Source organism: Eublepharis macularius, chromosome 3, assembly GCF_028583425.1.
Source record: "Eublepharis macularius isolate TG4126 chromosome 3, MPM_Emac_v1.0, whole genome shotgun sequence".
NCBI classification, from domain to species: Eukaryota; Metazoa; Chordata; class Lepidosauria; order Squamata; family Eublepharidae; genus Eublepharis; species Eublepharis macularius.
This window is the reverse complement of record NC_072792.1, coordinates 143241361-143268976: the sequence shown is the minus strand read 5'-3', so window position 1 is coordinate 143268976 and position 27616 is coordinate 143241361. Positions and strand designations below refer to the sequence as shown.

The following is a 27616-nucleotide window of genomic DNA, read 5'->3' as shown; positions in this document are numbered from 1 at the left end:
TTAAAAGGAATGGGGAGCTACAGATGCCCAGGTGGAATCGCTTAGTCTAGGAACAGCAGGCTCCAATTGTATCTCCATGCTGCTGGCCACTGTTCCTGGCAAAGGAACTGAAGCAGATGAGGATGCAGTAGGCAACGGGATATTGCTGCGCAGGAAGGGGCCTGGGGGGCCACTGCTTACATCACTTGCAAGGTTGGCAACATTAACAGCATTGTTGCTGACTGTCCACAGGCACGGATAGTGGCTGCAATGAAGCAGTGATAATAAAACACAATCACTGAAATTTGCACAGAGCACTTAATGCAGAAAACCGCTGAGTGACTAGTCCTAATTAGTTGGCTTTTCTGGAAATCCCAGTTAACAGATGTGAAGGAAATATTTCAAAGTTGGATACAATAGTTACTTCTCTATACAGTAAAGTGCTTGTTGTCAGCCAAGACTCTCTAAAATGCACAGAGGAGAGAGATCTCCACATAAAAAATTATTTGAAACATACATTCACATAATGGTACTGGGATATGTCACATAGAAAATATTTTAGGGTCTCCTTTTTAGAACCGAGACTCAGAAAGGCCGGCTGACGGGTTGCTGTTCAACCCATCAGGATGTAGGGGAATAAAGAGGAGGGTGAAAGGCAGGGCAGAACCAGGCCTCACACTGAAAATAGCATTCTGCACTTCAAAAAAGCTCCAGTTTGACTTTGCTGGATCACCATTTGCTAACACATTGCATTGTTTTCTGAAAAATGGTACCAAATCAGACCTGAGAAACTATATACCAAGGACTGGGAAAGTCTAGAAAGTTAATTATTAGACAGCAACATCATGTGGATGTTCCAGAAAACCCACAGCAGATTGGAAGCTGAGAGAGAGAAAAACTTCCATGTAGATACAGCCTATGAGCCTAACATAAGTCAACCTGAATTTGAAATATATCGTTTCAGGTGGGTAGCCATGTTGGTCTGTACTAGAAGAGAAAGATTCAGGTCCAGTAGCACCTTACAGAGCAACTAGATTTCTAGAGTATGTGCTTTCAAGAATCAGAGCTTCCTTTGTCAGATACTCCTAGTATCTGATTAAGGGAGCTCTGACTCTCAAAAGTTCATATCCTGGAAATCTAGTTGCTCTTTAAGGTGCTACTGGACCCAAAATATGTACTGACTCAAGCCTATTTGACAAAACTGAAGACATTGCCCACTCAAATGAGACTCCTTTGTTCTAGAGTTCAAGTCAAGACCAAATCTGATTTAGAGAACCTTTGGTGAATTTACCCCCGGCCTCCTGTCAGAGTTCAGGAAGGCATTCAAATGACTCTGTTCTTCTCATATTCAGTGGAAATGAGAGAGCAAGGAAGGAACAGACTTTTCTCAACTTTCAGGCAATAAAGATCAGAGGGTTACTATTTTAGAGGCAACAATAAAGGATTCTTTAAAAATCAAAGAGCTAATATAGTGATTGCTGCTAAGGTCACTGGGGCACTAATATGCAAATCTAGAGTATGCTTACCTAGGTCCTGGGGTAGCAGTTCCATTACTGTGTGGCACTGGAAGCAAGTTGGCATGTGGACTGGATGGCACTGAAGTCCAGCCTTCTTGGCCTGGGGATACTTGAAGATCACTGCTGGTAGTCTCTATCACATTCACTTCGTAGGGAAAATGCAAACAGTTCAGAAGCTGTAGCATACTTCTAAGAAAATTATGTCAAGACACCAAATCAGAGTGAGTGAGCGAGTGAGTGAGCAAGTGTGTTTATAAATTAAAATAAGCATAGGAAGGAATAAATGGTGGACTTCACGGGCAGCTTTTGTTTACTCACATAATCTTGCTCACTGTTTTTGGATCATTCAAGGATCAAGTGCTGCATTGTAAATCCATATGTAATGTGAATAAATCCATTAAGGTAGTGGTTAACTGACAGTGGCAAAGGACCATTGTACCCCCTCATGGGTTATAGATCACACGTGACTGTTTCTCAAAAACCTTTAAAGAGCATTTGTATTTCTGGCAGTGATCTAAGGTTCCTTGATGGTCCACAGAAAAATTCTGAAAACAAATAGTAGTGTAATACCCTTTTAGCAAGGGTCAACCAAAGTAATCACAAACTAGTGAAAAAATGTTTGAGTTCCCCAGAACTTCATGAGCCAACATCTGGAATAAGGGCAAGGGTGCTTCACTGAGAGAACTACATTGTGAAGGCCGCTTGTGGTGGCCTCCATGTTCATGCAGGCAAGTGAGCAGTAGGTCTTATGAAACAGGTTAATAATGATTGCCTTGCTGGATAAGTCCAAAGTCATGTAGACCAACATGCTGTTTCTGACAGTGGTCAGCAATACATCTCTGAGAAATCTGCAAACAGAGCACAAAAGTGAAACCCTCCTGCTATTATCCCCAGCATCTGGTGCTTAAAGATTATACTGCCAGTGCTTCTGAACATGGAAGTTCCATTTGGCAGGTGTAACCAACAGACTTTTCTTCCACAGGTGTCTAATTTTTGTTTAAAGCTGTCAGATCTAGGCTGTTTTCACATTTCTTACCGGCCGCGGAACATCACGGTGTGATTTCCCATCATAACTCCGGTTCTCACGCAAAACCGCATCAGGAAGACGCTGTCGTCCCAGGAGTTTTGTGCAATGTTCTGCGGCTGATAAGAAGTGTAAAAATGGCCTAGTGGCCATTACCATGTCACATGTTAATAATGCTGCTAGTCATTCAGGAATTATTTTCAATATTTCAAGCTCTTTTCAGTTTCTAACAGACAATATAATATTTCAGTTTCTTCAAATACCATCATAAAGACATTCCTACCTAATAGCTCTTTCTCTTTGCTACATTTCAAACAGGAAGTGAATTCTCCTGAGATCTTTGCTAATCTGTTTGTTAAATAATGCCAGAAAAATATAATTTACAGCAATTTCCCCTGAATTGGGGCAGCACTTTTAAGTAGTACCAGTGAAGCAGTATGCAGTTCAAATGGTGTGTGCTCAGGATCACTTGCAATGTCTAGAGAATGCTCGGACATACAGTCAGAACTTTACCTTCCAGCATCCTGCGCTACTTTGCTAAGAAACAAAGAAGATGAAGACAAAAAAAACTTCTTGGAAGTTGCTCCTACTGTGTGGAATGGCCTGCCTGATATGGCAAGAAAGATTCCTGAACTTACATCATGTTACAGAATGTGTAAAACAGAACTGTCCAGGAAGGCATTTGATTACAGGGAATACAGAATCACAGAATCACAACATTGGAAGGGGCCATACAAACCTTCTAGTCCAACCCCCTGCCCAATGCAGGATGAGCCTAAAGCATCCCTGACAAATATTCAAATACAAATGTAGTAAAATAGATTCTGCAGGAAGATAATTTCTAGATAGGTGATAAAGTTTTCATTTTAATTGCCTGTGAAATGGTTGGGCGGCCTTTTTTCCCCTCCACCTTTATAACTGCATTGATTACTAGATGTACTATACTGTCAGCAGTTCAGTATTCTGTAATTGTGAAATCCAGTTTATTGGATTTTGTGAAATTGTGAAAATCCAGTTTATTGGACTTTGGTTTATGTGATGTAGTATACTGTATCTATTTCATTGTTATTTTATTTATATAATCCAGTTTTATTGCCATTGTTCATGGTATGCACTAGACCATCTTTATTTTGTTGTCTTTTATAACTCTGTAAATTGCCTTGGGTCTCTATGAGAAAGCAAGTGACCAATGAAGTATATTAATAAATAAATAATAAAGGCTCTTGTGATGTACTTCCAAGGCCTCAGATCTGAATGTGTTGGAGAAAAGAATCGTACTGCTAAGTCACTTCTTCAGTCTTGTTCAAAGGCCCATATACTAGTCAGTTGCAGCAAAAGGTTCCCCCCCACACACAAGTTTTCATTTGGGAAGCAGGGCTGCCAGTCCCCCAATGAGGGTAAAGGATCCCCCACTCTCAGCTTCTGCCTCTCCTCCACTTACTTGGCCAGCAAGGGGGGGAGTCCCTGGGGAATGGGCCTGGGAAGCAAAAAATCTCCTGGGCCAGCATGCAGCGAACACACTTCCCATGGGCGTGACAATGTCACTTCCAGAACTGATGTCATTGTGCCCAGCAGTGGGCATGCTCCCACACTTTACAGGGACATGTGCTTTGCACACATGCATTTTGCATGCGCACAAGAAAAACAGGGAGGTAAGTGCCGGGTCACTCCTCCTTCCATCAGGAAGGTAAGGGGACCTGGCAGTCCTATTGGGAAGGGACAGGTGTTGCTTCATGGGCTGAATCCACACCAGCCCAGTGCTAAGCAGGCGGAATGAGAGCATCTTTCTGGCGCGTTTTATGATGTCATCATGCCACGAGAGCGGCATCATGGCGCAATGACATCATAAAATGTGCCAGAAAGACGCTCTCACTCCGCCTGCTTAGTGCTGTGCCGGTGAGTGTGGATTCAGCCGTGGAGATAAAGAACTATAGCAGATAGGTCTGTCAGCAGCTATTAGCCATTGTAAGTAAAGGGAACCTCAACATTCAGAAGCAGTAAACCTCTGAACACCAGTGCCAGGAGGCAACACCAGGGGAAGGCTCTGGCCTCTATGCCCTGTTGTTGACCTTCCAGTTGGCCTCTGCCACTGCATGAGACAGGATGCTGGACTAAACGGACAACTGGTCTAATCCAGCTGGGCTTTTCTTATGTTCCTAAAATTGATCTGACATATTCTGTTCATGAGAAAGAAAACTGTTAAGACACATGTTTATTTTATTAAGGACCAGATCATGAACTTGTCACTTTTCATCGCTGAGGAATGCCTATCTATCAAATCTGTTTTCTGGAGAATGTATTTTTATCTTTCCAGACAGAAGTCATTTTGTACAGCTGTCAGAGTCATTTCAGAGGTCAGAACAGCATAAGAGAAAACAGAGGTGGAAACTATCAGTACTCGTTAGGGCTTTTTTTCAGCAGGAACATGATGGAACAGAGTTCCGGCAACTCTTGAAAATGGTCACATGGCTGGTGGCCCCGCCCTCTGATCTCCAGACAGAGGGTACGGAGGGCAATCTAAACTCCCCTCTGTCTGGAGATCAGGGGGTGGGGCCACCAGCCATGTGACCATTTTCACTGGCGGCAATTTAAACTTTAAAAAACTCCTCCCTTGTTTCAGCTGACCCAAAGTGACATCATTGGGCAGTCCTGAGTTCCACCACTGAGTTCCACCACCTCTTTTCCCAGAAAAAAGCCCTGGTACTCGTAAATTTCTCTACTGTTAATTGTTCCGTGTTGTACTCTAAAACCCTTTTGTCATAGATATAGCTAGAACTATAAAGGAAGAGTTGCTGGATATGCTCAAGAAAGTTATTCAATCAAGACACATTTGCACACAGAAACAGGACTAGCCCAGCTCCATAACTAGACAGGCCACAGAGGGAGTCTAGCAGCCTAGAATCTAACAACCTTGGAGAAGGACATAAAAAGTAGAGTTACATAGTTGATGTGTAGATCAGAAGAGCAGTCTAACTCATATCAATATATACAATGTACCAAGGTCCAGGTGCAGTGAGTATCTGAGAATGTCGGAGTGCCTAACTTTATCGAGGCCGGCAACATTATTCAAAAATAGTTACATTGGTGGGAGACCCAATATATGAGAAACTTGTAATCACTAATTCTACATAGACTTTGTTAAAACAAGAAGCAAGAATGAACTACCTATTGTTATGTTTCAAGAAGATGTTTCAAATATGGATAACCTTGTTTGGGGCATGAAGTCATAAGATAATAAGGTAGCCAAGAATTAAAGCCTTTGAAACGGAACAGACAGCTGTTGTTAAGAGAAGGTTCTGAAACCCTCTAAATATGATGGCTAACTTGATCACGAGCTTCTTCTTAGAAAGGCTCCTTTCCTGTGACCTTCGTATATTTGGGAAAGATACTTTTTTGGACTCATGTAATTGCTCCCTCTTAATGATCTATGTAGTTATAACAGATGGTATAATTTTATTTTGATTGTTGATATCAAGAATACTGAATAATTGTTTTGTAATAATAAAGACTTAAAATAGAAGCAGAGACTCCATAATTGTATTACTTGTGTACAATACCCAGTAAGGAACCTAAGATGTTATCTATGATGTGCTTGTTGCCGGAAATTAAATTATTTGATGTAGGAAAGCTAACTAGACTCTCAAGGCTTCTTAAATGCATGCCTATATCTGAAGCAGGCCTGGCCAGAATCATCCAGAACACTTGGCTATCAGTTTTGAAAAGAAATGGGAGACATTTATCCATTTCTAGAAGCAATACAAAGGACAGCAGGAAATATCTCTCATTTCCTTTGCACCACCACTGCCTGCTTTGATTTATTTAGTATCTCTTTTGTAGAATGTATAAGATTATTTGGATATGGGATATTAATAATAATAATAACATTCAATTTATATACCGCCCCTCAGGACAACTTAATGCCTACTCAGAGCAGTTTACAAAGTAAGTCATTATTATCCCCACAACAAACACCCTGTGAGGTGGGTGGGGCTGAGAGAGCTTCGGAGAGCCATGACTAGCCCAAGGTCACCCAGCTTCAAGTGGAGGAGTGGGGAACATAAGGTATATATTTTATGAATTAATAACATTTGAAGTACTTGCTTTTTCCCCATTAAGAATAAAAATGAGAGAGACTTGCCTGATGGGGAGTGATTTCTCTGCATGTAAGAGGCAGGATATGGCACAGCTCTGTGCCCACGGAGGGCAGCTGAATAGTGTTCACAGCTGTGATGAGAATGTGACGTGGGCAGAGAAAAAGGGCCACTGTATGGATAGCTTGAATTCCCTGCTGCACACACTGCATCTGGATTGGAAATCAACCAGCCACCCACTACGGAGAAAAAGAGAAAACAGAACTGAATTTTGAAAAAATGAATAAAGGACTTTTATGTCAATCTTTAAAAATTAAGATCAAAGTCACATGTGGCATTTAAAGCACTTTTTCCACCTTTCTCCCACAGTTGGTTTGTACATGTGAAAGGCAGAAAAGCACTTCTAAAGTGCAAGAACCACCCTGACGATTTTTTAAAAGTCAATTGTAAATGCCCATGTACCAGGTTTCTGAACGGAATGGCAGCCTTTGAGGAAGGTTGACACACAAGTGCATTGCAACCTTCCTGCACCCCATAATATATGAGCCAGTTTGGTATAACAGATGTTTTGCGGCATCAGATTAGAGTCCACTTCATCACATACATGAAGGGCCAAGGGAGTCCTCAAAAGCTTATGCCACGATAAGGCTTCATTTTGTTTCTGCTGCAACAGACTCACCAGCCTACCTCTCCAAAACTACAAACATCCCTCTTTAATAATGAAAACAACAAAGAACTAAACTACGTCACCCCCCATTTCTGCCTACATGTTGTTTTGTACTAAGAATATAGTAGTCTTTGGTGGGGGCTACAAAGGGATTAGACATAATTTCCATGGACTAGATCCAAAGTTATCTTTTGCACAGGGAAAGGTAGTTCCATGATTTGACAGAGGGGGAAGGAATTTTTTGCTGTTTTCCCACTACAGACCCCCATGTCATACTAACTCAACACTAATCACTAACCCCCAGGAGCTGGGCGAGGGACAGAGAGCTGCAGTCATCTTGCGATCCCTTGGATTCTATTCAATATACATAAATAGCCTTTTGTCTCAAACAAAATGTTAATTAATTAAATACCAATTGTTTATTGGACGATCAGAAATGTTTGGGACAAAAAAATTAGGAGCAAACAAACTTGGATAAAGTGAGAGAAAGTTATCTTTTTGTTATATATCATCCATAAAATGCCAAAATTGGGGTGGGGATATGGAAGGGATATCAAACCTCCTTTTCATGCCACAAGTCACATTGCAGCTTCTAGGAATAGATAAACACTAAACATATGATACAGATAGCTAGCAAAATCCATAGGTTTCTTCCTAATGACTACAGTAATTCACCAAGTTTCCAAATGGCTACTGTCAACATTAAAGCAAGGGTGATTGGCTGTGTACACAGTGATCTTTAACTGCTGTCTTCAATTGGCTGCCGCCTTAGCAAACTAGAATGCTTCTTTTCCAACATTAATAATAAATATATTAGATTCCAATAATATTTCTTTGTCATTTGTTTCAGTGTGTTCTAAGGTAGGTTATCCCACCATTGCTTTTTATACCATCCTTGAAACATGTGGTACTGACCACTGGAAGACCACAAGGGTGAAGCAGATGGGTCATGGGGTCTTCTCTGATTTGATCTACCTGCTCAGAGTAACAAAAAGATTTCAAGAAGACTTACAGTGAGAATATGTCATGTGTTGACTTTCAGAGGAAGTATCTGAAGCATCCTTTGGATGGTTTCTGAAAAAATTTATATCAGATTTAATTTGAATATTCTAATGAAACTACTCTCCCACACAAAAACCTTCCCACAGCAATATGAAGCTCATTGAGTGAGCTTAGACCTCAGTCCATCCTGTTGGACAAGATTGTTGTGAAGATAAAATGGAGGAAAAAAACATGAATGCCATTCTGAGTTGCTTGGAGAAAGAATGCAATATGATTGTGATAATAATGGTGATATATCACAGAGAGCCTTATACTAAGATAATTATTGCTATCCCCATACTTCAGGTAGCAGGCCTGGAGGGAAAGAGATCAGGCTTATCTAAGGTCATACCTGCACATTAAATGCTATAGGTGTCATGAGGCTTATCAAAAAGTGAACTCACCTTTCTTTTGCATCCAGAAAGGCTTTGGCAAATGGATTGTACTTGATTTTGAGAGCTGTTATCTTGAGTTGGGAAGGGAAAAAATGCCACATTAACAAGATTATCTGAAGTTGAAAAAGGCAGTGCCCACATTTCCCAGAGTAATGGAAAAGTAATTGTGTTTTACCCCTGACCATTTAACACACATGCAAACATGTATTCTGTTTAACTAGGCAATGACACATCAGTAAGGTTCACTCTGAAGATGTGCCTTCTTTTTAAGCATCATTTATTTAATTGCCAGAAGTACAATAACATTGGCACAGAATTTCTGTTCCACCTTTGCCACAAACTCTTCTTCCATATGCTGGTGAATAGGTGACATACAAGAAATGTGTCACATGGTGCTAAATTAAAAAGTGGTAACAGGCACACAGTCTTCATGCTTAAGGGCAATACCTTAAGATGGGTATTGCTTAAGGGCAATACCTTAAGATGGGATTCCATCTGTTGTATGATTACATCATAATGAGCAATGATCAATACTTGTCTTTCCATGAACCACTTGCAGTATTTTTTTAAAGTATTATTGAACCAGGCACAGGGTTGATCAAATAACTCCTCTATTTAACAAAAATGGGACCCTGAGATGTTAGGGATACTTGAATCACCTGCCTGTTCAGCTCACATTCTGTTTACTGCTGGCAAATACGAAGCTGATTTGTAATAGGCTGTTCAGTTAAGCTCTGTTCACACAACATCCAGTACCTTCCAGCAATCAGCATTACCAAAGAATTAAACTATTGTATTATTCTTGAGCAGCAATTCACATGCATCCAACCAAATAAACAGTATGGAGAGAATCATTACAGTGTCACAAGATCAGGGGTATGATGCCATTCACAGCTAGCGTGAAAAGAAAACCATGGCTAATAAGAGTGAAAAATTGGATTGCCCTATGCCATCTGGAATCTCTATTGCAAATGCAAATTGAACAATTGCACTGGCAACATGATGACCAGTAGAAAACCCCTTCATGTGAAATCAGCCCAAAAGACAAATTTTGAAATTTTTTTTAGGTTGAACGATAAGAGGCAGCAAATTTCAATTTAAAAATTGAATTTTGGTGGGAGGTTGTGACCTCACATGAAGGGCGGGGGGGGGGGGTTGGAGGAGCTTACACCTTTTTACCGGGATGTGACATCACATACTCCACTGAGCTTTCTCCCTTCCCAGACACCATCCTCACATTTCCCAAGCCAGAGTTGGCAACCCTATCCTCACTGCTTGCTGCTCAGCAGCCAATTATATAAAAAAACAGTGAATAAATTAATCAGTTGGCCAGTGAAACAGAATATTTTTAAAATTACTATTTGGTTGTTGTTTAAGCCTGTGTTGAGGCTGTTTTTCACAGCCTTATGGAAGTCATACTACACTCCCACCCACCCTCAACCCACCCCATGCATCATTTAATTATCTGATTCAGCCATCCATGACTCTGGAGGAGACCTGGTTTCATTTGCAGTGTAGATGCAGCCAATTGCAAGACAGAAGGAAATGAAACTCCACAAAGCACAACTACAGTGCAGCTGCAAAGCTGTTCAGCCACTGTGCAAGTCAGGTGGTGGACCAGGGTATAGATCTGAGGATTTGCTCACAATTGATTGTGGCTGTTGAACACAGTATATTTGTCTGCTGAACCTGTATGCCACAAAGTTTGCAGCTTTTCTAAAATGGACAGTTTTAACATGGGCCGTTTCCCCATGTTCTAAAAATAGTGCCCCACTCATGGAATGCTGGCAGCTTCTTCGCACGATTTCTAACATCATCGATGGTTGTTGTGGGTTTTCCGGGCTGTATTACCGTGGTCTTGGCATTGTAGTTCCTGACGTTTCGCCAGCAGCTGTGGCTGGCATCTTTAGAGGTGTAGCACCAAAAGACAGAGATCTCTCAGTGTCACTGACCTCTCGTGACACTGAGAGATCTCTGCCTTTTTGTGCTACACCTCTGAAGATGCCAGCCACAGCTGCTGGCGAAACGTCAGGAACTACAATGCCAAGACCACGGCAATACAGCCCGGAAAACCCACAACAACCATCGTTCTCCAGCCATGAAAGCCTTCGACAATACATCTAACATCATCGTTTCCAAAACAGATGCAGGCAGTTATGATTAGACATGGGCACGAACAGCATTACGAACAGAAAAAAACAACGAACAGCCTAATCTGCTGTACTCGAACAAGATGTTTGTGAGACCCCGTACTAAACGTACAGGTGGTCGTTGCAAGCCTTGTTCGTTGCCTTCGGCAGCCCTTCAGCAAGCCAGACAGTCTGGCACCTGCTGCAATCAATTCCCTTGGCAACCGGAGGCAGGGAGAGACTGAACTCTGTCTGAACTCCTTCTGGCTTTCCTTCTGGCTTTAACCCTTCAAAGTACTTCCAGCAGAGAGTCCCATTTTTGCCACTGTGAAGAGAAAATGACAGCCAACGGGGAGACCCATGGGTCATGCCTTTCCCGGGGTGCAATCTCTCTGAAACTTGGGGGGTCTTCAGAGGACAGTGAGGACTATGTCCCCTGCAAATTTGGTGGGTATTGGACATTGAGAAGGTCAGTTTGTGGGGTGTTTAAAGGGCCCTGCTCCTTGCATGTGGCAGGAAAGGGCCCTTTAAACTATCAGCTGGCAGGTGGCAGGGGGGGATCCCCTCCTGCCGCCTGCCTGCTGATAGTTTAAAGGGATCTTTAAATGCCCAGGTAAGTGGGTTTGAGGGGAGGGGGGCTAAGTGGGGGGTTTGGGGGCAGGGTGGGGTTCTGGCTCCAATGAACAACGAACATGTCCAGGAACAGTTCATGTTCATCCATGTTCATTGTTCGTTGTTTGTGGATGACACCGAATGATGAACAGGGTGTTCGGGGTTTTCTTTACGTTCGTGCTCATGTCTAGTTATGATTCTGTTTTTGCCACGAACTGCCTGCATTCATTTTGGAAATGGTGATATCAGAAATTGCACAAAGAAGCCACCAGCATTCCATGAGAGGGGCACTATTTTTAAGATGTGGAGAAACAGCCATGGAAGGGTCATCCATCCATCTTGTCTGATGCTGTGTTAGACTATAATGTGTTCTATATTAAATTATTAATATTGCAGTTGATTGCATTGGTACATTTGATTACATCGTTTGAAAAATAATTCCCATCGGTATCTACCAAGTTATGAGTTTTTAAAATTTTATTTTGGGCCATCTCCCATTTCCAAAAACATAAACCTGTTTTTGTAATTAAACCCACCTACCTCTTCGTTTTGATAAGCAGTCACAGCTATGAATTGAGTTTCAGGAAAGGAACAATTCATTACCATCCTATGTGGGCCTCCAACACGAACAATATGAACTTGAGGCTCGTATTTATGTAAAGAATTCAACATAATCTAGAGTAAGGGAAAGGGAGATATGGATTAGTCACAGATAATCCAACTAAAATTAGTAGTTTCATGCAGCCTGAGAGTATGCTTGTATACTCAAAAGTATACTCAAAACAGTAAGCAGTTTATTTCTATGAGGTCTACTCCTGTGCCAAATTGCAGCCAAATTAAAAACAATGAGATTTGTTACTCAAGTAACTTGTTCCATGGGGTTTAATAGGGTTCAGTAATGAATTGGGGGTCACTTTCAAATCATTAGATGAGTAGGTACACATTGAGAGATCAGATCCAAGACAGGTTTTAGCAGTACAGCAGAAAGGAACGTTCTATGAATTTATTACACAACTTCCTGAAAACACTTGTTGAATTACATTTCTTTAAAACTTGTACATTGTGTCATTTCCAAAAGGAGGGAGAAGAATCTTCATTTAAAGTTAAATGACTGCAGTACTTAAAAACCAGTGATATTCAGCAAAAGTCAACAATTCCTGGAAACATTTGCAGGTAACATACAAAAAAATTGTCCCTTGCTGTCACTATTATACATTTCTGAGCCTATTGAATGGTTGGTCAGTCAATATATCACAAATCAGTTACACAGTCAATTGCACTTCAGCTGAATAGAGAATTAGGCAGCTAAATAGGATATCACTAGGCTTGTGCATGGGAGTTGGTTTCATTTCTTTCATTTTGTTATTAATTCCGAAAGAGACTGTTATTTATGGAGTTGTTTCTTACGGCTTTGTTTCATTTTCATAAGAGCCAGTTTGGTGTAGTGGTTAAGAGCGCGGGACTCTAATCTGGAGAACTGGGTTTGATTCCCCACTCCTCCACTTGAAGCCAGCTTGGTGACCTTGGGTCAGTCACAGCTTCTAACTCTCTCAGCCCCACCCACCTCATAGGGTGTTTTGTTGTGGGGATAATAATAGCATACTTTGTAAACCGCTCTGAGTGGGTGTTAAGTCATCCTGAAGGGCGGTATATAAATCGAATGTTGTTGTTGTTGTTGTTGTTGTTGTTGTTATTATTATTCTATTTTGTTATCATTTCCTATTTGTTTTAATGAAAGATCCTGTCCTCTTTGTGGGTCTATACCTACATAGTGTTCCATCCAAACTGAACAAACTTCAGAGGGCTTGTAGGGCATCCACGCTCCCAAATTTTGGGTCCTCCTTTCAGAGGCTATGAAATGCACCCGTGTTTAACATTGAAGTCTGTGGTAGAATTGATCGGAAAGTTTCCAAACACGGGCAGCATCCTTGTATAAAGGCATCTGACACATCAGACACTTTGTTTGAAGAATAGTAGCATGAGGAAGAGTCAGACTGATGAAGCAAAGGCATTTGGTGGCACAAGGAGGGCAAGGATTCTGGGCAGGAGGAGGATCTTGAGGAAGATTTGGTTAGACAAGGTTTTGAGAGCAGCAGGCAGGAAAGGGAACACAGACTGCAAGTGGAAATTTGGCACCACATTAGAAGGAAATAGGGATCCCAGGTCCCCTGGTGGGGGTGAGAGATCCCCTGCTCCCACCTTCTACCCCCTGCCACCACTCACCTGACTGGCAGGGGGGGAAGGCAGGAGAACAGCCATTCCGGGTATGCTCCCAGAGGTGGTACAATGACATCATTTCCGGGAAGTGATGTCACTGCACTGCGCTGGGAGCACGTGTACACTAAAACAAAGAACAAGGTGAGTGCCGGGTCCTCCCATCCCGCCAGGAGGGTAAGGGGACCTGGCAACCCTAGAAGGAAGGCAGGAGGCAGTCCTACCCCCATCTGTTTCAGGATATGAATACCTCACATATATATGAAACTCTAGCGGCTGCAGCTTGCAGTCAGTCAAGAAAGCATGCCCTCTCTCCCATCCATAAGGAGCACGTCTTAGGCCTTCATTTTGAAAATGCTGACTGCCTTTAAAAGTGAAACCAGTATAGTCAGAGAGAGGCAAAACTGCAATAATTAAAGAGATTAAAACAAAATAAAATCATGGGGATTTTTTAATTATAGGTTTTTCAGATGGGGGATATGTTTAATTTTCATGTTAATTACAATAACTAGGAAACATCTCATTTTTGTAATTATTGTAATTAATTATGAAATAAATACTCAAATCTAGGTATCACAATTCAAAACAAGTCCTACTAAGAGAAAAAGGATGTAAATTAATTGAGAGTCACCTAGTTCTGAGATACAGGCCTTCTTTGCACATTTGTTGTCCTCCTTCAGATATTTGGGGATCAGAAGTCCTGCCTCAGTGAAGAAGATTGGGATAGAAGGCCTTAAGGCTCTCTCAGTTTTTCTCCCAGCCAAACACAGCAGTTTGCTGTTGACCTAGAGAACTCCTTCTAAAAGAAACCCACAAAGATTGTTGCATTTGGATGCCACCACTTCTTCCAAACAGTGAGTGCATTACATACATGGTAAACTGTATGTGTTCAGCATGTAGTCATATGGTTCTTCTGTTTTCACTTACTGCATCAAACCATTAGAAAGGGAATAAGTGGCAGTATGATGGAACCATATGTGTATGTAACTTTTGAAAAGCAATTCTTCGCCCTCCTTCATAATGAGGAAAATTCTTTTTTTAAAAAAAAAATTTTATATGAGGAATGGTCTGTCTCTCAGGGCTTAATTACTTGTAATCATGGCCCCCAACATTTTCTTCAGTGTGAAGAAGTAGGGAGAGGCAAATAGAGGTCATAATTCCTTCCCCACATGTTTTCGGATAGGTATCCCCACCCCAAGCTTCTTTTAGTCTTGATAGGGGGAAATATACATGTACTTGTATTGTATCTGTCTCTTTTTACTACCAGGGTTAATAGCAACTTGGAATGTAGTGAGGAGAAACAGGCCAGAACCAAAGTGAATACTTGTTTTTAAATACAAAAGAAAATCTTGAGAGATCTCATTATAGAATACAGACTCCCTAGGCTGCCTTGACAAATGCCAGGAGATTTTGAGGACAGTGCCTGCGGTAGATGGGATTCAGGGAGCATGTGACATCACTTGATACATGGGGAAATTCCTAGAGCATCATTATGGAGGACATTTTCCAGTCATTTTTAATCTCACTCTTCAGTTTCTTGAAGGTGAACAATTGGGGCTGGAGGGGGGTTGCCAGGTTCCCCCAGCATAGCAAACGATAATGGCAGTTCCTGGTAAAAACTAGCGCAGAAGTAGTGGAAAGACCACCTGGGAATAACAAAACAGTATTATGGTGTATTCACTAGGAACAATACTAAAGTGTATTTAAAGTGACGGTGCTCTATATATACATATCCAATAAGGTTCGATAAATACAACTACAAAAATACAGTTCATACAAAATTACTTCTCTAAGACTATACCAGGGGACTAACAGCCCCGTTCCATGTAATTCTGGGAACAAGGACAAGAACTCCGAGTTCATAAATGAGGTAAGTCTGTAGTACAAATGTTCTGAAAATGTTTCTTTTTTTTAATCTCCCAGCAACCTGTGGACTCCAGGGAACCAGGGGGAGACTTACTAGCTGTCACACATGCTCCTTGGCAACAAAATTACATTACTCCTAAAAGTGACATCATGGCATTGCTGAAACCGTGGCTTCACTGGCGATGTGCTGACATCACTTCTGGGCACAAGGGAAGTGACCTCAGCATTTCTACCAGTAATGTCATTATACTGCTAACGAATGCAGACACAGGGTGGTAAAAACCCCATTTCCCCCTTTATTTTCCCCCTGCCAGCTAGATGATTGGTGGTGCAGGGTAGCAGCTGGGGAAGGGGATTCCTTACCCCCACCAGGGGAGTGGCATCCCAGGGTTTACACACTGCAGGTGGGCAAATGGCAAGCCTACCCACAAAACATGAAGTTATCCATTAATTTCAGATGCTTAAACTAGCTTGTAAAATGGAATTGATGCACTGCTGAGTCCCATTCACCTGCAACCAAAATTACAAGTTCAGCAGCTTGTATGACTGCATAATCCCCTGAATCCAAGACACTTGTATACGGTAGTAATAATTGTATTTGTAATTGCTGCCCATCGTTAACTATTTAGAGAACAGGAGGTATTGACTATTAGTAGTATTGTATGCCCCATTCTCTAGACTTCTTCCAATGACTAGTCAAACTAGTCAGGAAGTCAGGGCCCCATTTTCAGCACTACCTCTGCTCCACTATAAGGCCTCAAATCAGCAACACAGAACCCCCTGCACCTCTGTTTTCTTCTCTGAGGAGGCTACGTTCATTATGATCTAACATGTGGACAGACAACTTTTGAAAGGACCACAAACAAGACCAATGCAGATCAGACATCCAGCTTAAAAATAATTATTTGCTTGCTAATGGGTTTGCCGAAGGGGTTATCCCATCGATGGAGTTGTGTATCATACAAACCAAAGGTAATGCATGGCATTGTCATCCAAGATCCGTATGAAACAAACAAGCTACCCAACAAAGCCAACTTTCCTCTTTGCATTTTTAAGGGTCTCAGAGAGAATGCCACTTATTTTCTGGTACAGGTAGATGCTTTTTATTATTATTTCAGAGGCCAAAGATGATTCAATAGAATATTGATAATTACTATGAAGCAGAAGCAAGCATGGTAATTATTTCATTTAGGAGCAGCCTTTTATTCTAGTGCCTGACGATTGCCAACATTCCACTTACGCACCAAACGCCATGCGGGAGAAAACAAAACCTTAATACCCACAATCATTTCCCCCTTCTCTGAAGTCCTGTGTAAAAACCTCAACACACAAGACAAGCTATGTGGGGGAAACTCTCCCTGATGGTTAAACCACAGTGCACTCTGTCTCTCTTAACATCAAGGAGTCCATTAAAATCTGAAAGCTCCAATTAAGACCTGTTTATTCCTGTTTACATTTGGACTCCAAGGAATAATTGGCATCTGTGGGTGAAGAGGCCTCTAAGGGCCCTTCTAATTGCGTAAATGCACCCTTGATATTTCTTGATTGGTAGAAGCCTGTGACTGAAGCCAACAGGCATATTCAAAGCATCGGCGCCTTACCGGCCCATTGCCATTCAGCTTGTTGGTAAGTTTCACTTTGCTAAAAGATACAGCGGCTTTCATCCAGTGGGCCCCAAAGTTGGGAGAATCTGGGTGGATGTAGACACAGCTGTGGTTTGATGGTTCTGGCTTTCCAGCTGGTACCCATTCTCCATTCACATACTTCCAGCGGTGGCTGTCCGTTGGAGCAAAATCTAGCAGAAAAGAATACATGGCATTCGGATCCAAGCCCGAAACACTGATCTTTAAAACGGGGAACATCCGCCTGTAAGAGAAGTCAGATTGTGGGAAGCCATGAGGTTACAACTAAAAAATAAATCTAATTTTCTTTTTTATTTAGTAGCTGCCATTACATGAATCAAGGTGTTTGCTAATGGACACATTATTTCATCAAAACAGATTGCCTTCACCAAGAATTCTATAAGCAAGCATGAGTTAGGATCAGGGCAGAAGTTTTTGGTTCCCAACACAATGGACCTAAAACTTACACTTTGGTTGATTCCATTTTGACCATTTAATCTGCAATTACCATGATTTGTTCAGACGGTTTTTATAGATGGTCCAAATGATGTTGTGGTCCATCTGGTGCACTCCATATTTTGTTTTTTCATGCCTGAATTGCAGCCATTTTTTTCAAAAACTTAAAACACAATTGCAGGGCCAGCCATTCATGGGTAGACAATGTGCTATCAAGGCATCCCTTTGCCTCTTTTTTAAAACTTCCAGTTATCCCTGCCAATGCCCCAGCATGCCTGGATGGATCTCTTATCTAGGCAGGGAGGGAAGAGGCTTTAATTCCTCCTGCTTCCTGCAGCAAATTTGATTGTGTATTATTTTTTAATGATCATGCAGTAAAAATATTATATTATAACATGAAAAATAAAAGCACTAATAAGCATACTTTGCATTCCAGAAAAATGTAGTAATTAGAACCCTCCCTTCCTCCCCCAGGGAAAGGAATTGATTAAGAATATATTCAGATATGCATTTTCTCTCCCAGTTGGACGGTTTTGTAACAATTGCATGTGTATTTAATGTGGTACTTATTGGAACATTTATTGAACTATTTATTGATGTAAAGGTAAAAGTAGTCCCCTGTGCAAGCACCGAGTCATTACTGACCTGTGGGGGGACATTGCATCATGACGTTTTCTTGGCAGACTTTTTACGGGGTGGTTTGCCATTGCCTTCCCCAGTCATCTACACTTTACCCATAGGAAACTGGGTACTCATTTTACCCACCTCGAAAGGATGGAAGGCTGAGTCAACCTTGAGCCGGCTATCTGAACCCAGCTTCTGCCAGGATTGAACTCAGGTCATGAGCAGAGCTTGTACTGCAGTACTGCAGCTTACCACTCTGCGCCACAGGGCTCCTATTTATTGAATTTATTTATTGAATTTATTTATTGAATTTATTTATTTATTGAATTATTGAATGTATAGTTAATTGGTTATTTGTATGTGAATTGCTGTATTTATTATTGTGGAACACAATACAAAAATCACCAGCCATCAATAAAAATGATGTTAAGCTTTTGTTCAATATAATATTAATGGTTGTTTCTTCTTTCCTCTTTAAGTGCACCATGGAGAAACCTAGGAGTATCCGTCCCTCAGGCACAGGTGAGTAGAAAACATCTAGTCTCAGGAGAGTGAGTCTAACAACAATATTTCTTCTCTTTCAGGTAGGACCTGAGTCTTGGGGGGCATGGGAAAAAGTCCACAAGCCCCCTGCCCAACAGGGGCCCAGCTATTCAAACTGCACCTTTCATGCTTTACTTTTTCAAGGGCATCTATTTAAAAGTCCAATTTCTACCATCATCATGCAATAAGCATAGAATCTGCAACCTTCAAATGGATACTCACCAAAAGGAATGGCCATAGAGCATGAAACATGTGGTTTGAATAGCCGGCCCTCCGTTGAGCAGGAAGTCACTTATTAAGCACCATGAAAAATCAGAAATTGTTTGTATATCCCAGGGCTGGATCTAGGGTTGCCGGTGCCCAGGGCAACCCAAGTCTGGCTCCCTGCATGTGAGTGCAGTGTGCACACGCTCCCAGCGCTGCATGGTGACGTCACTTCTGTGTTTCATCCAGAATAGAAGTTCCCTTCTTTACCTCACAGCAGACCCCATGCATGGACCATTCTGTCATTCTTCCATCTGTAACTAAGCCTTCCTATACTGTAAGTCAAACTGAGAGAGAGCTAAGGCAAAAGCCTTTAGTGAAAATCTAAGAAAGGAAGAGAGGCGGTATAATATAGGTCTCATAAAGATGGTAAAATGCCGCACTGGACATAATGTTTTACAAATGATTATGCTATTATTTACTGCTTCTATAATAAATGCTATTTAATTTGAGGTAAAATCTTCCAAGAGTTTGACCTGCACAAGCAAGAACTGTTGAACTGAATAGAAGCAGCACGAGAACATTAGGATTTGTTTTTAGCCCTGGATTTAAAAAAAGAGAGATTTTCTAAGCCTATAAACAGTAGCTCAATAGTTGTTTCCCCCCCTCTGAGATGTCTCAGAGCAGCCTGAAAATGTGCAGTTGTGTATCATTCTCCATGAGATTCACAATGAGGGTTCCGCTTCTATGTTCTTGTTGGGAATGCTTACATGGCATTAAGAAATACTAGCACAAGTTTCTTCTTGATGTCTGGACAGGCACTAAGAGCCAGTTTGGTGTAGTGGTTAAGAGCACGGGACTCTAATCTGGAGAACTGGGTTTGATTCCTCACTCCTCCGCTTGAAGCCAGCTGGGTGACCTTGAGTCAGTCACAGCTTCTAGGAGCTCTCTCAGCCCCACCCACCTCACAGGGTGTCTGTTGTGGGGATCATAATAACAAACATACTTTGTAAACCACTCTGAGTGGGTGTTAAGTTGTCCTGAACGGCAGTATATAAATCAAATGTTATTATTCTTATTAGCAAGGAACATAGCTTCTTCTTGTTTGAAAGGACAACCATGAGTAGCAAGCAGGCGCCATACCTATACATATTAACAGTCAGTGATCCTGAGCTGTTTTACACGCATATATTACAAATATGCTAGAAAATCACAGGAAAAAGCAGGTCAATAAAAGATATGCTGAAAGAAAGAAAAGAAAAGAAGGAGCATTTAGGACAGAGACATCCAAAGCAAGCACTTCTGCTCCTACACACTGATGATCAGAGTCAGGGCCTGAAAGCAGGATGTGCACTCAGAAATTTACTAATACAGATCTGATCTGAAAAATATTCCTTTATTCATATGGGAAATTGAAACAGAACTGTTTCTGACATACCGGAGCAGTCAAAAACCTTCTGATTTGTTAAATATTCTGGTGCCTGCCTAGATGTCTGATTTTGATTTCTTGGACAACTAAAGGCAGGCGGGGGAGAGACTGTCTCAGCAGTTCTGTACATAACAGGGACATCATCCTGCTGTGCGGAGGACCCTCTGTCTTTTGCACCCTGAGTTCATTTGGTCTTCTGAAGTTGGAGGCACAGATGAAATCCAGCCAGTTTTATACGATTAAAGCAAGAATCACCCAGGTGCTTTCAAGAGGATGTAGCCTGACTGCCTTGGTGTTCCAGGAGAACATTAATCAAGGCTCTTTGTTGACTTTCCAGAGCTTCTCATTCCCATGGCCATAAATAACAACAACGGCAGTTTTGCCACATTGTAACCAATCTTCTAGAATCATCCAGGAATCTTACAATGCAGACTTCTCTGGAAAACTAATCACAACCAAAGCCAGGATGATCATCCACCTCCTGGCCTTTGTTAATAGACATCAGGGGTGATAAATAACCAACCTAATAGATGGCACTAGGCAATTGCGTAGGGCACCAGAGTGTGTTGGGGCAACTGGGGAACCAAAAGTGGCCAGCACTGCAGCCTGCAGTCTCAGCTGCCATCTGGGTCACTAGGCCAGCTGGTGGCTTGGGGCACACACGCTGGGTTGACCGGTCATCCAGTAGCTTTGGATACACACACACACAGGCTGGCTGGCTAGCTGGCTAGAAACTTGGGGCCTGCCCACTGGGATTGGCTGGTCAGGTGGAGGGTGTCCAGCTGGCTGGCCAGTAGCTTATGGTGCACACGTGTCTGACCCAGCTAGCCTCTCGTGCCAAAAGTCCTTGGGCCAGCCCTGACAGTCCTTAATCTGGTCTGCCACTCACATAATTCAATCGTCCCACCCAGATCATCCCATCTTCTCCCTTTGCCTTACCTTGTATACACATACTCCTATTCTTCTTCCTTATGACCATTCTTTTGGACTTTTCTGCCTTTCTCTTGATACCTTTTCAAAATCCAAATACACCAATAGACATCTGGATCCTGCTGTCTTGGCCTAATGCCATCTTGGATCCTAGTTCTGTGCTTATTTTGGCCAAAACAGGGCTCTCTCCCTGGAGTCCAGGTAAATCTAGGTGCATAAGAAGGGCATCTCAAGATATCCATTTACACATGCAGGCACATACAAGGAACATAATTTGGAATAATTTATAACTGGGTATTTGATAAAAACACAGGATTCTACAAAAACGAATGATTTGATTGGATTATCATATGTAAATTGCCATTATACTGTTGCAGTTGAATAAGTCAGCTTTGCTGTCTTATGTTTTTATCTTGATTCTGTCTGTATCTTGAGTTTGTCTGTATTTTGGATTGGGTGATAAAGTTACTTGCTGGTTTAGTACTCATCTCTTTTCCATCTTTCCTCTCCTCAAGGATTTATTGAGCCAAACTGGGATTCATGTCTACCACAATTCCTTTTTGTTCCGGAACTCATGCTCTAGTTCTTGACTTACAGGGAGCTGTACATATGACAGGCTTCACAAGGGAACTGGCATTTCTGTACTGCATAGTCTTTCCATTTCTTGCCTGTCATAAGCTTTGGGAGGGCTGATTTGAAACTAATGTCTGTAGTATAGAGTTAAATTGTAATTCTGGGACAACTACCTAGAGGTTGGGAATACTCACTCTAGAGACAGGACAGTAGAGGCTGGGGAAATGGCCCAGGTGAAAAGATTTTTAAAAACTCTCCTCACCTGCCGCAGCCTTGATCCGGATTGGCTATTAAACTAGGTGTTGTGGAGGAACAGGAGATACATTGAGAGGCCTTTCAGTGCTACATGTGATTAGCCTCATATACTGAAATAGTAAATCTGTGCAGGGCTATACCACATTAGCATCACATGATGGTTTTAAATTAAAAAAAAAACCTTTGTCCACCTTAGGATTGCCAGGTCCCTCTAGTCCCTCAGCGGGGGAATGGGATCCCAGCACTCACCCTGCATGGTGTCTGGTGTCCCTTCTCATGTGCACGCATGTGCTCCCAGCATATGTGATGATGTCACTTCCAGGAAGTGACGTTATCACACGGGTCAAAGGGCAGCCCGGCGTGCACTCTTGCGCTTGCCAAAGGGCTGAATCACCCCACTACAGGCCTGATTCAGCCCAAAACGGGCCTGTTGCAGGGCCCAGGGGTGCACCATGCCACCTGGGGGGTGCCCCTCCCCCCACTGGCCAGGGTCGGGGGATTGGCAGCCCTAGTCCACCTAGAAAACTTGATGTCAGGGATGCCAGGCTACAATCAAATTTTCTTTGTAGAGGGAAAGTTTTTATATAGAGAACCATTCATTATGTGAGCCTCTGGCTGCAATCTGAAGTAGTACAGCCTGGATAATGGGTTTAATGAGGACTAGGCCTTGACCTGTTTTGCATGTTTCTGTAGGATTGCAAGAGATGGTGACCTTTTCTTACCACCTTGCACTGAGCTTCTCATCATTGAACCATTAATTCCTAACTGGTTAACAGCTTACAGATTCTGACCATGTTTGAGTTTCAAATTAGAAATGTCAGGTTAATTTAGTTCCAAATCCCTAGGGAAAAAATCTCAACCAGTTTTTGGATTCGTTTTCTATTGGGCTCCATAGAGCCAATGATGTCTCTATTTTCTACAATAACAACAGAAACACCTTTGGAAATGAACTTGAAACAGGAATTTCCATGAAGCTTTCTGTGACTAAAGAATGCCATACAGAAAAACCAGAGAGAGTTGCTGTGTTTGCAAGTCTGTCTGAAACATGGATCCTGCAGCTGAAGATTTGTTCGCTCTTTATATAGATCGAGATACGCATAAAACAATGGAAGAAGTAGGCTAACTGGACAGGACACTGATCCATGTGCCAGAAGTATACATGTCAACACAACTTTGCAAATGTGCCATGATGGAACAGGAGCTTCCCATGATCTGTGCCTGCAGTGAACAGGTCATGCCAGGTCATGTTAACTATTTTAATATCTTTTATGTTACCAGACTAGCTTTCTTTTTGACGTTTATTCCATCTAAGTTGCCTTGTGAGTTCTGTTTAGGACTTAAAGGTGTGATAAATACAATACATAAATACAACACTACACTACACATGATGTTAGCCATATACAACAGTTTCTGGGTAGGAAAGGCATTATGTCTGAAGAGGCCCTTTCAGAAGAGTCTTTCAGGAAGAGTTATATGTATCTATTCAGCTTGTATACTGGCCCAGAAAAAGAAATAGTGCCATACTAAAGGGATGTTCCTTTAAATGTATATTTTATTCAAAAACACTTTTGCTTCATTGAGAGCCAGTATCATGCGGTTGTTTAAGTGTCGGACTAGGATATGGGAGACCCAGGTTCAAATCCCCACTTTGCCATGGAAACTTGCTGGGTGACATTTAGGCAGGTCAGTTTTTCCATCCTAACCTACCTCACAGCATTATTTTTGTGAGGACAGCATTCAAGAGAACAATATTGTAAGATACTTTGGGGACCCACTGGGGGAGAAAATTAAAGTATAAATAACTAAATTAATTAATTACCATTTATTAATACACACACAGAGACTTGCATAAATAGTAACATCCCATGTTAATATTGAAAAGAATATAAATATTTGCACAAAGAAATAATTGGGCACAATCTGTAAGGAAAATCCCCTTTGTAAGTCCCAACGAAATGATCAGGGAGTGCTCGAGATTCTCTTGTGCTTCTTGCGTAGGTATGTAACTCAGTGGGGTTCTGCAGGAGAACAGCACTCTAGGTGAACCCCATTGCCTATCCAGCTGCTGCTTCAGAGAGCAGCTCTCTCCATCCCACACTTCTTCAGAGGAGAAGATAGTACTAACCTTCCATTCTTGGTGACAATCATCTCATTCGTCACTTCTCTGAACCTCTGCCATAGTGCAGCATCCTCCAAAACAACCTGGAGCTGTTTCTCAGTGGGGTCCCCTTTATCTCTTCCAGCTTGGAGTTCATTCTCCACCACATTGAGCAGCCTGGAGATGGTGCAGTCACTATGCTTCTTGCAGCCCAAATCAGTCATGGTGACTTCAATGTCAGAAACTTCTCAGATGACTTAAAAAAAAAAAAGCAACAACCACCCAGAGATCTAAACCCAAACCAATTAATTAAGCACAGTGGAACAAATGGATTCACCTCAGCCTTTTGCCATGGACTTGTTCTTCCCCTCACTATGTCCCAACAGGAAGATGACACCTGTGTGTTAAGGTTTTAACATGCACACACAACCATTCCCTAATTACTGTCTGTCAGGTGGGAGGCAGCCTGATTGTGCAATTGGCTGCCACTGAAGAAGAACCTTCCATTCAAATCAGTAAGCTTTTATCTTTTTGAGGAGGGTCTAATTATTCTGCTTAAGAACTATATTTTTCCATTAATGAAAATGGTTTAATGTCTCAACTGAAACAATGAATGGAAAGTGGGTCTGTGGAGATGCAAATTCCTGCTGGAAAGGGGAGAGAGTGCAGCATTCAAAAGCAACCTATGGGGGGGTGTTGGTCTTTTTGATGCAAGTACAAATTTGTCCATTTACTCTGTTTCTTAACAACAAAGATTATGATCATTAAACCATACATCCATGGACTTGAAACAGAAGAACACAGGTGCATGCTTCCTATATTTGAGCCTAACTAGTTGGTTCTGAAGGATTAAGAGACAGAAAGATGGTGTAATTACTTTTCTCAAAGTATTGTAATACATTCTGACCACTCTAGCACTCAGAATTGAGCATCAGCTCACACAAAAGTTCTGTGCATTGAACAGAGCTTTTATTTCTTGCCCAGATTGCATTGTGATCATGGCAAACAGGTTGTTTGAATAATTCAGCACGAGTACAAAGTTGGCAACAGGACACCTGAAATGGGATGTGCAGTCAAAATTATGATCCAAAAACCTGCCCATTTGTAAATAGCAAATATCATAAAACATGTAAAGTCTCCAATAGCTAAATATAAGTATTCTGAATTCAGACAGTCTTTAGCAGTGGAAGCTTTCCAACATGACACACAGTTTTGATTTCCCAGACAGGAGGAGGTGGGAAATACTGCAGTGGCAAGGAGAGATATGCAGACACATAACTGCACATACTGCAGTTATGTATGCGACAAGGATGCTGTCCAGCCAGAAGACTTCCCACTGAACAGAATTACTCCTACTGGTGTTTTTGTACTCTGTGTTTCCCATTTCTGCCAATAAGCATAGCATTTCACTGGATGTAGCTTTCAGATTCTGTGTAACTATGGATCCTAGTTGCTTCTTAACATGGGCTGTGTGGACAAGCAGAAGAGATGGTTTATATGTATCTACCAGCAGACAAGCAGGGCAAAGGGTGTGTGGGGGGGAGGGGGGCAGAGACACAGAGACTGTACATGCATGCATCCGCATGCACACACACACACCTAAACCAGACAAGGTGCAGGAGATCAGTGAGAAATGTCCCAGAAAGGAGGGGAGAGCACATTCTAAAAACAATTCCTCCCTGATTGTGTCCCCTCTACAAATGAAATTATTAATTGCCTGTACAACAGGAACTTTCTCCTATCTACCCAAAATCTGGGGGTAACGCTATTATCATGTAAGACATGCAGTCTCTGAGCATTTCTTCTCAATTGTACAGGGAATGATGATTACAGACAGAAATGTGCTTCCCCTTAAAATCAGTGGCAGCAATGACTATTTGGATCAATTACTTAATATAACTAGGTTTACTTCAGATATCAAAGAATCTGACTCAAAATTTTAAGTATGACTCACCCCGAATCTATTTTTGCATATATCCATATCTTAATTGTTTGTTGCAAACCAAGTGTATTTTTGTTACTCAAACTGACTCCCCTCAGAATTCAGTTTTTTAAAAAACGTGTAAGGCTTTTGGTGAGCTTTGTACATTTAATTACATTTTGTGGGTCCCCTTAAGAACCATGATTTGAATTGTGATCATGTAACTTATTGGAATCACAGAAGTTATCTCACCTGAGGATGCTGAAGAGCCTGAGCTGGCTTGACTTCTTCATTCCACTTGAGACTGATGAAGCAGGAACATTAGGCAACAGTGGTGTGCTTATCCCTTTTTTGTAATTTGCACTAAGACATTTTCGTTAAAGGTGACCGAGAAATTTATAAAATACAATTTTGCCCACAATTGATTGACCAGTAGGGGTTGCCAACAGGCCTTGAGAAAAATGTTCTGTTATTTTAATAGTGGCTTAATGTATAGAAAAGGGAAGTCAAAGCCTCTTATGGTATGGAGGTAAATAACATCCCACCAAGCCTTTATTAAAGTGACAGGACTTTGTTTTGTTCTCCAGGCAATTGGCAATGCTATTAACCTGGAACGTTCAGGAATAATTCAGTGTATTTTGGGTAATGCATTAATTCTGTTCTGGACCCACAGTGTCCAAGATTTTATAATCTTTGGCTTCGATCCAATGGAGCATTTCACAGGTGGAATGATTTTCAGACACGGAGTGTAACTTTCTCCCTCTCCCAAAAGTTCTGTTCGTGGGGATCTCAGCTCCCAGAAGCAGCATCCAGACACTCACCTGTAACATTTTCACTATACCAGCTAACTCACTCCAAGTATATGGTGTTAAGTGACAACTGCCTAACTCACAGAAGAGGAAGACACAGTTATGGGTAAAAATTACTGCTTTATAAAGGAAAGTAGCCGAGATCACTGCAAGGTCACAATCAACAAAACCTCCTGTCTCTTTCATTTCATTTATATTGTTACTATGGCTCGATGGCCAACTGACTGCTAACAGTCTATATCTGATCTCCAATAGGCTTGCCATATTTTTTTCATCAAGATATGGTAAAAATATCCTGTGACACTGAGAGATCTCTGTCTTTTGGAGCTACACCTCTGAAGATGCCAGCCACAGCTGCTGGCAAAACGTCTGGAACTACAATGCCAAGACCACGGCAATACAGCCCGGAAAACCCACAACAACCATATGGTAAAAAGCTTGGTTTCTCTCGTAAGGAAAAATACTTTCAAGTGAAAAAAAGGGGCTGTTTTCGAATTTTAATGCTGTATCGCTGCTTGAAATGTTTCAGGTGTTGGTCTGCAGTAAAAGAGCAATTCAAGTCCAGTAGCACCTTAAAGACCAACTAGATTTCCAAGGTATGAGCTTCTTAAGAGTCA

At 41.7% G+C, this 27616-nt stretch overlaps 1 protein-coding gene across 1 annotated transcript; it reads right to left on the bottom strand.

The window, feature by feature from the left end:
- On the bottom strand, positions 1–24493 carry TBX19 (T-box transcription factor 19). Its single transcript, XM_054974643.1, has 8 exons — positions 24297–24493; positions 17137–17401; positions 11996–12130; positions 8724–8785; positions 8291–8352; positions 6659–6763; positions 1506–1641; positions 1–244 (listed from the first exon to the last, which is right to left on the bottom strand). The coding sequence occupies exons 1-8, from the start codon at positions 24491–24493 to the stop codon at positions 1–3; spliced, it is 1206 nt and encodes a 401-aa protein (XP_054830618.1).
- Positions 24494–27616: the final 3123 nt, after the last annotated feature.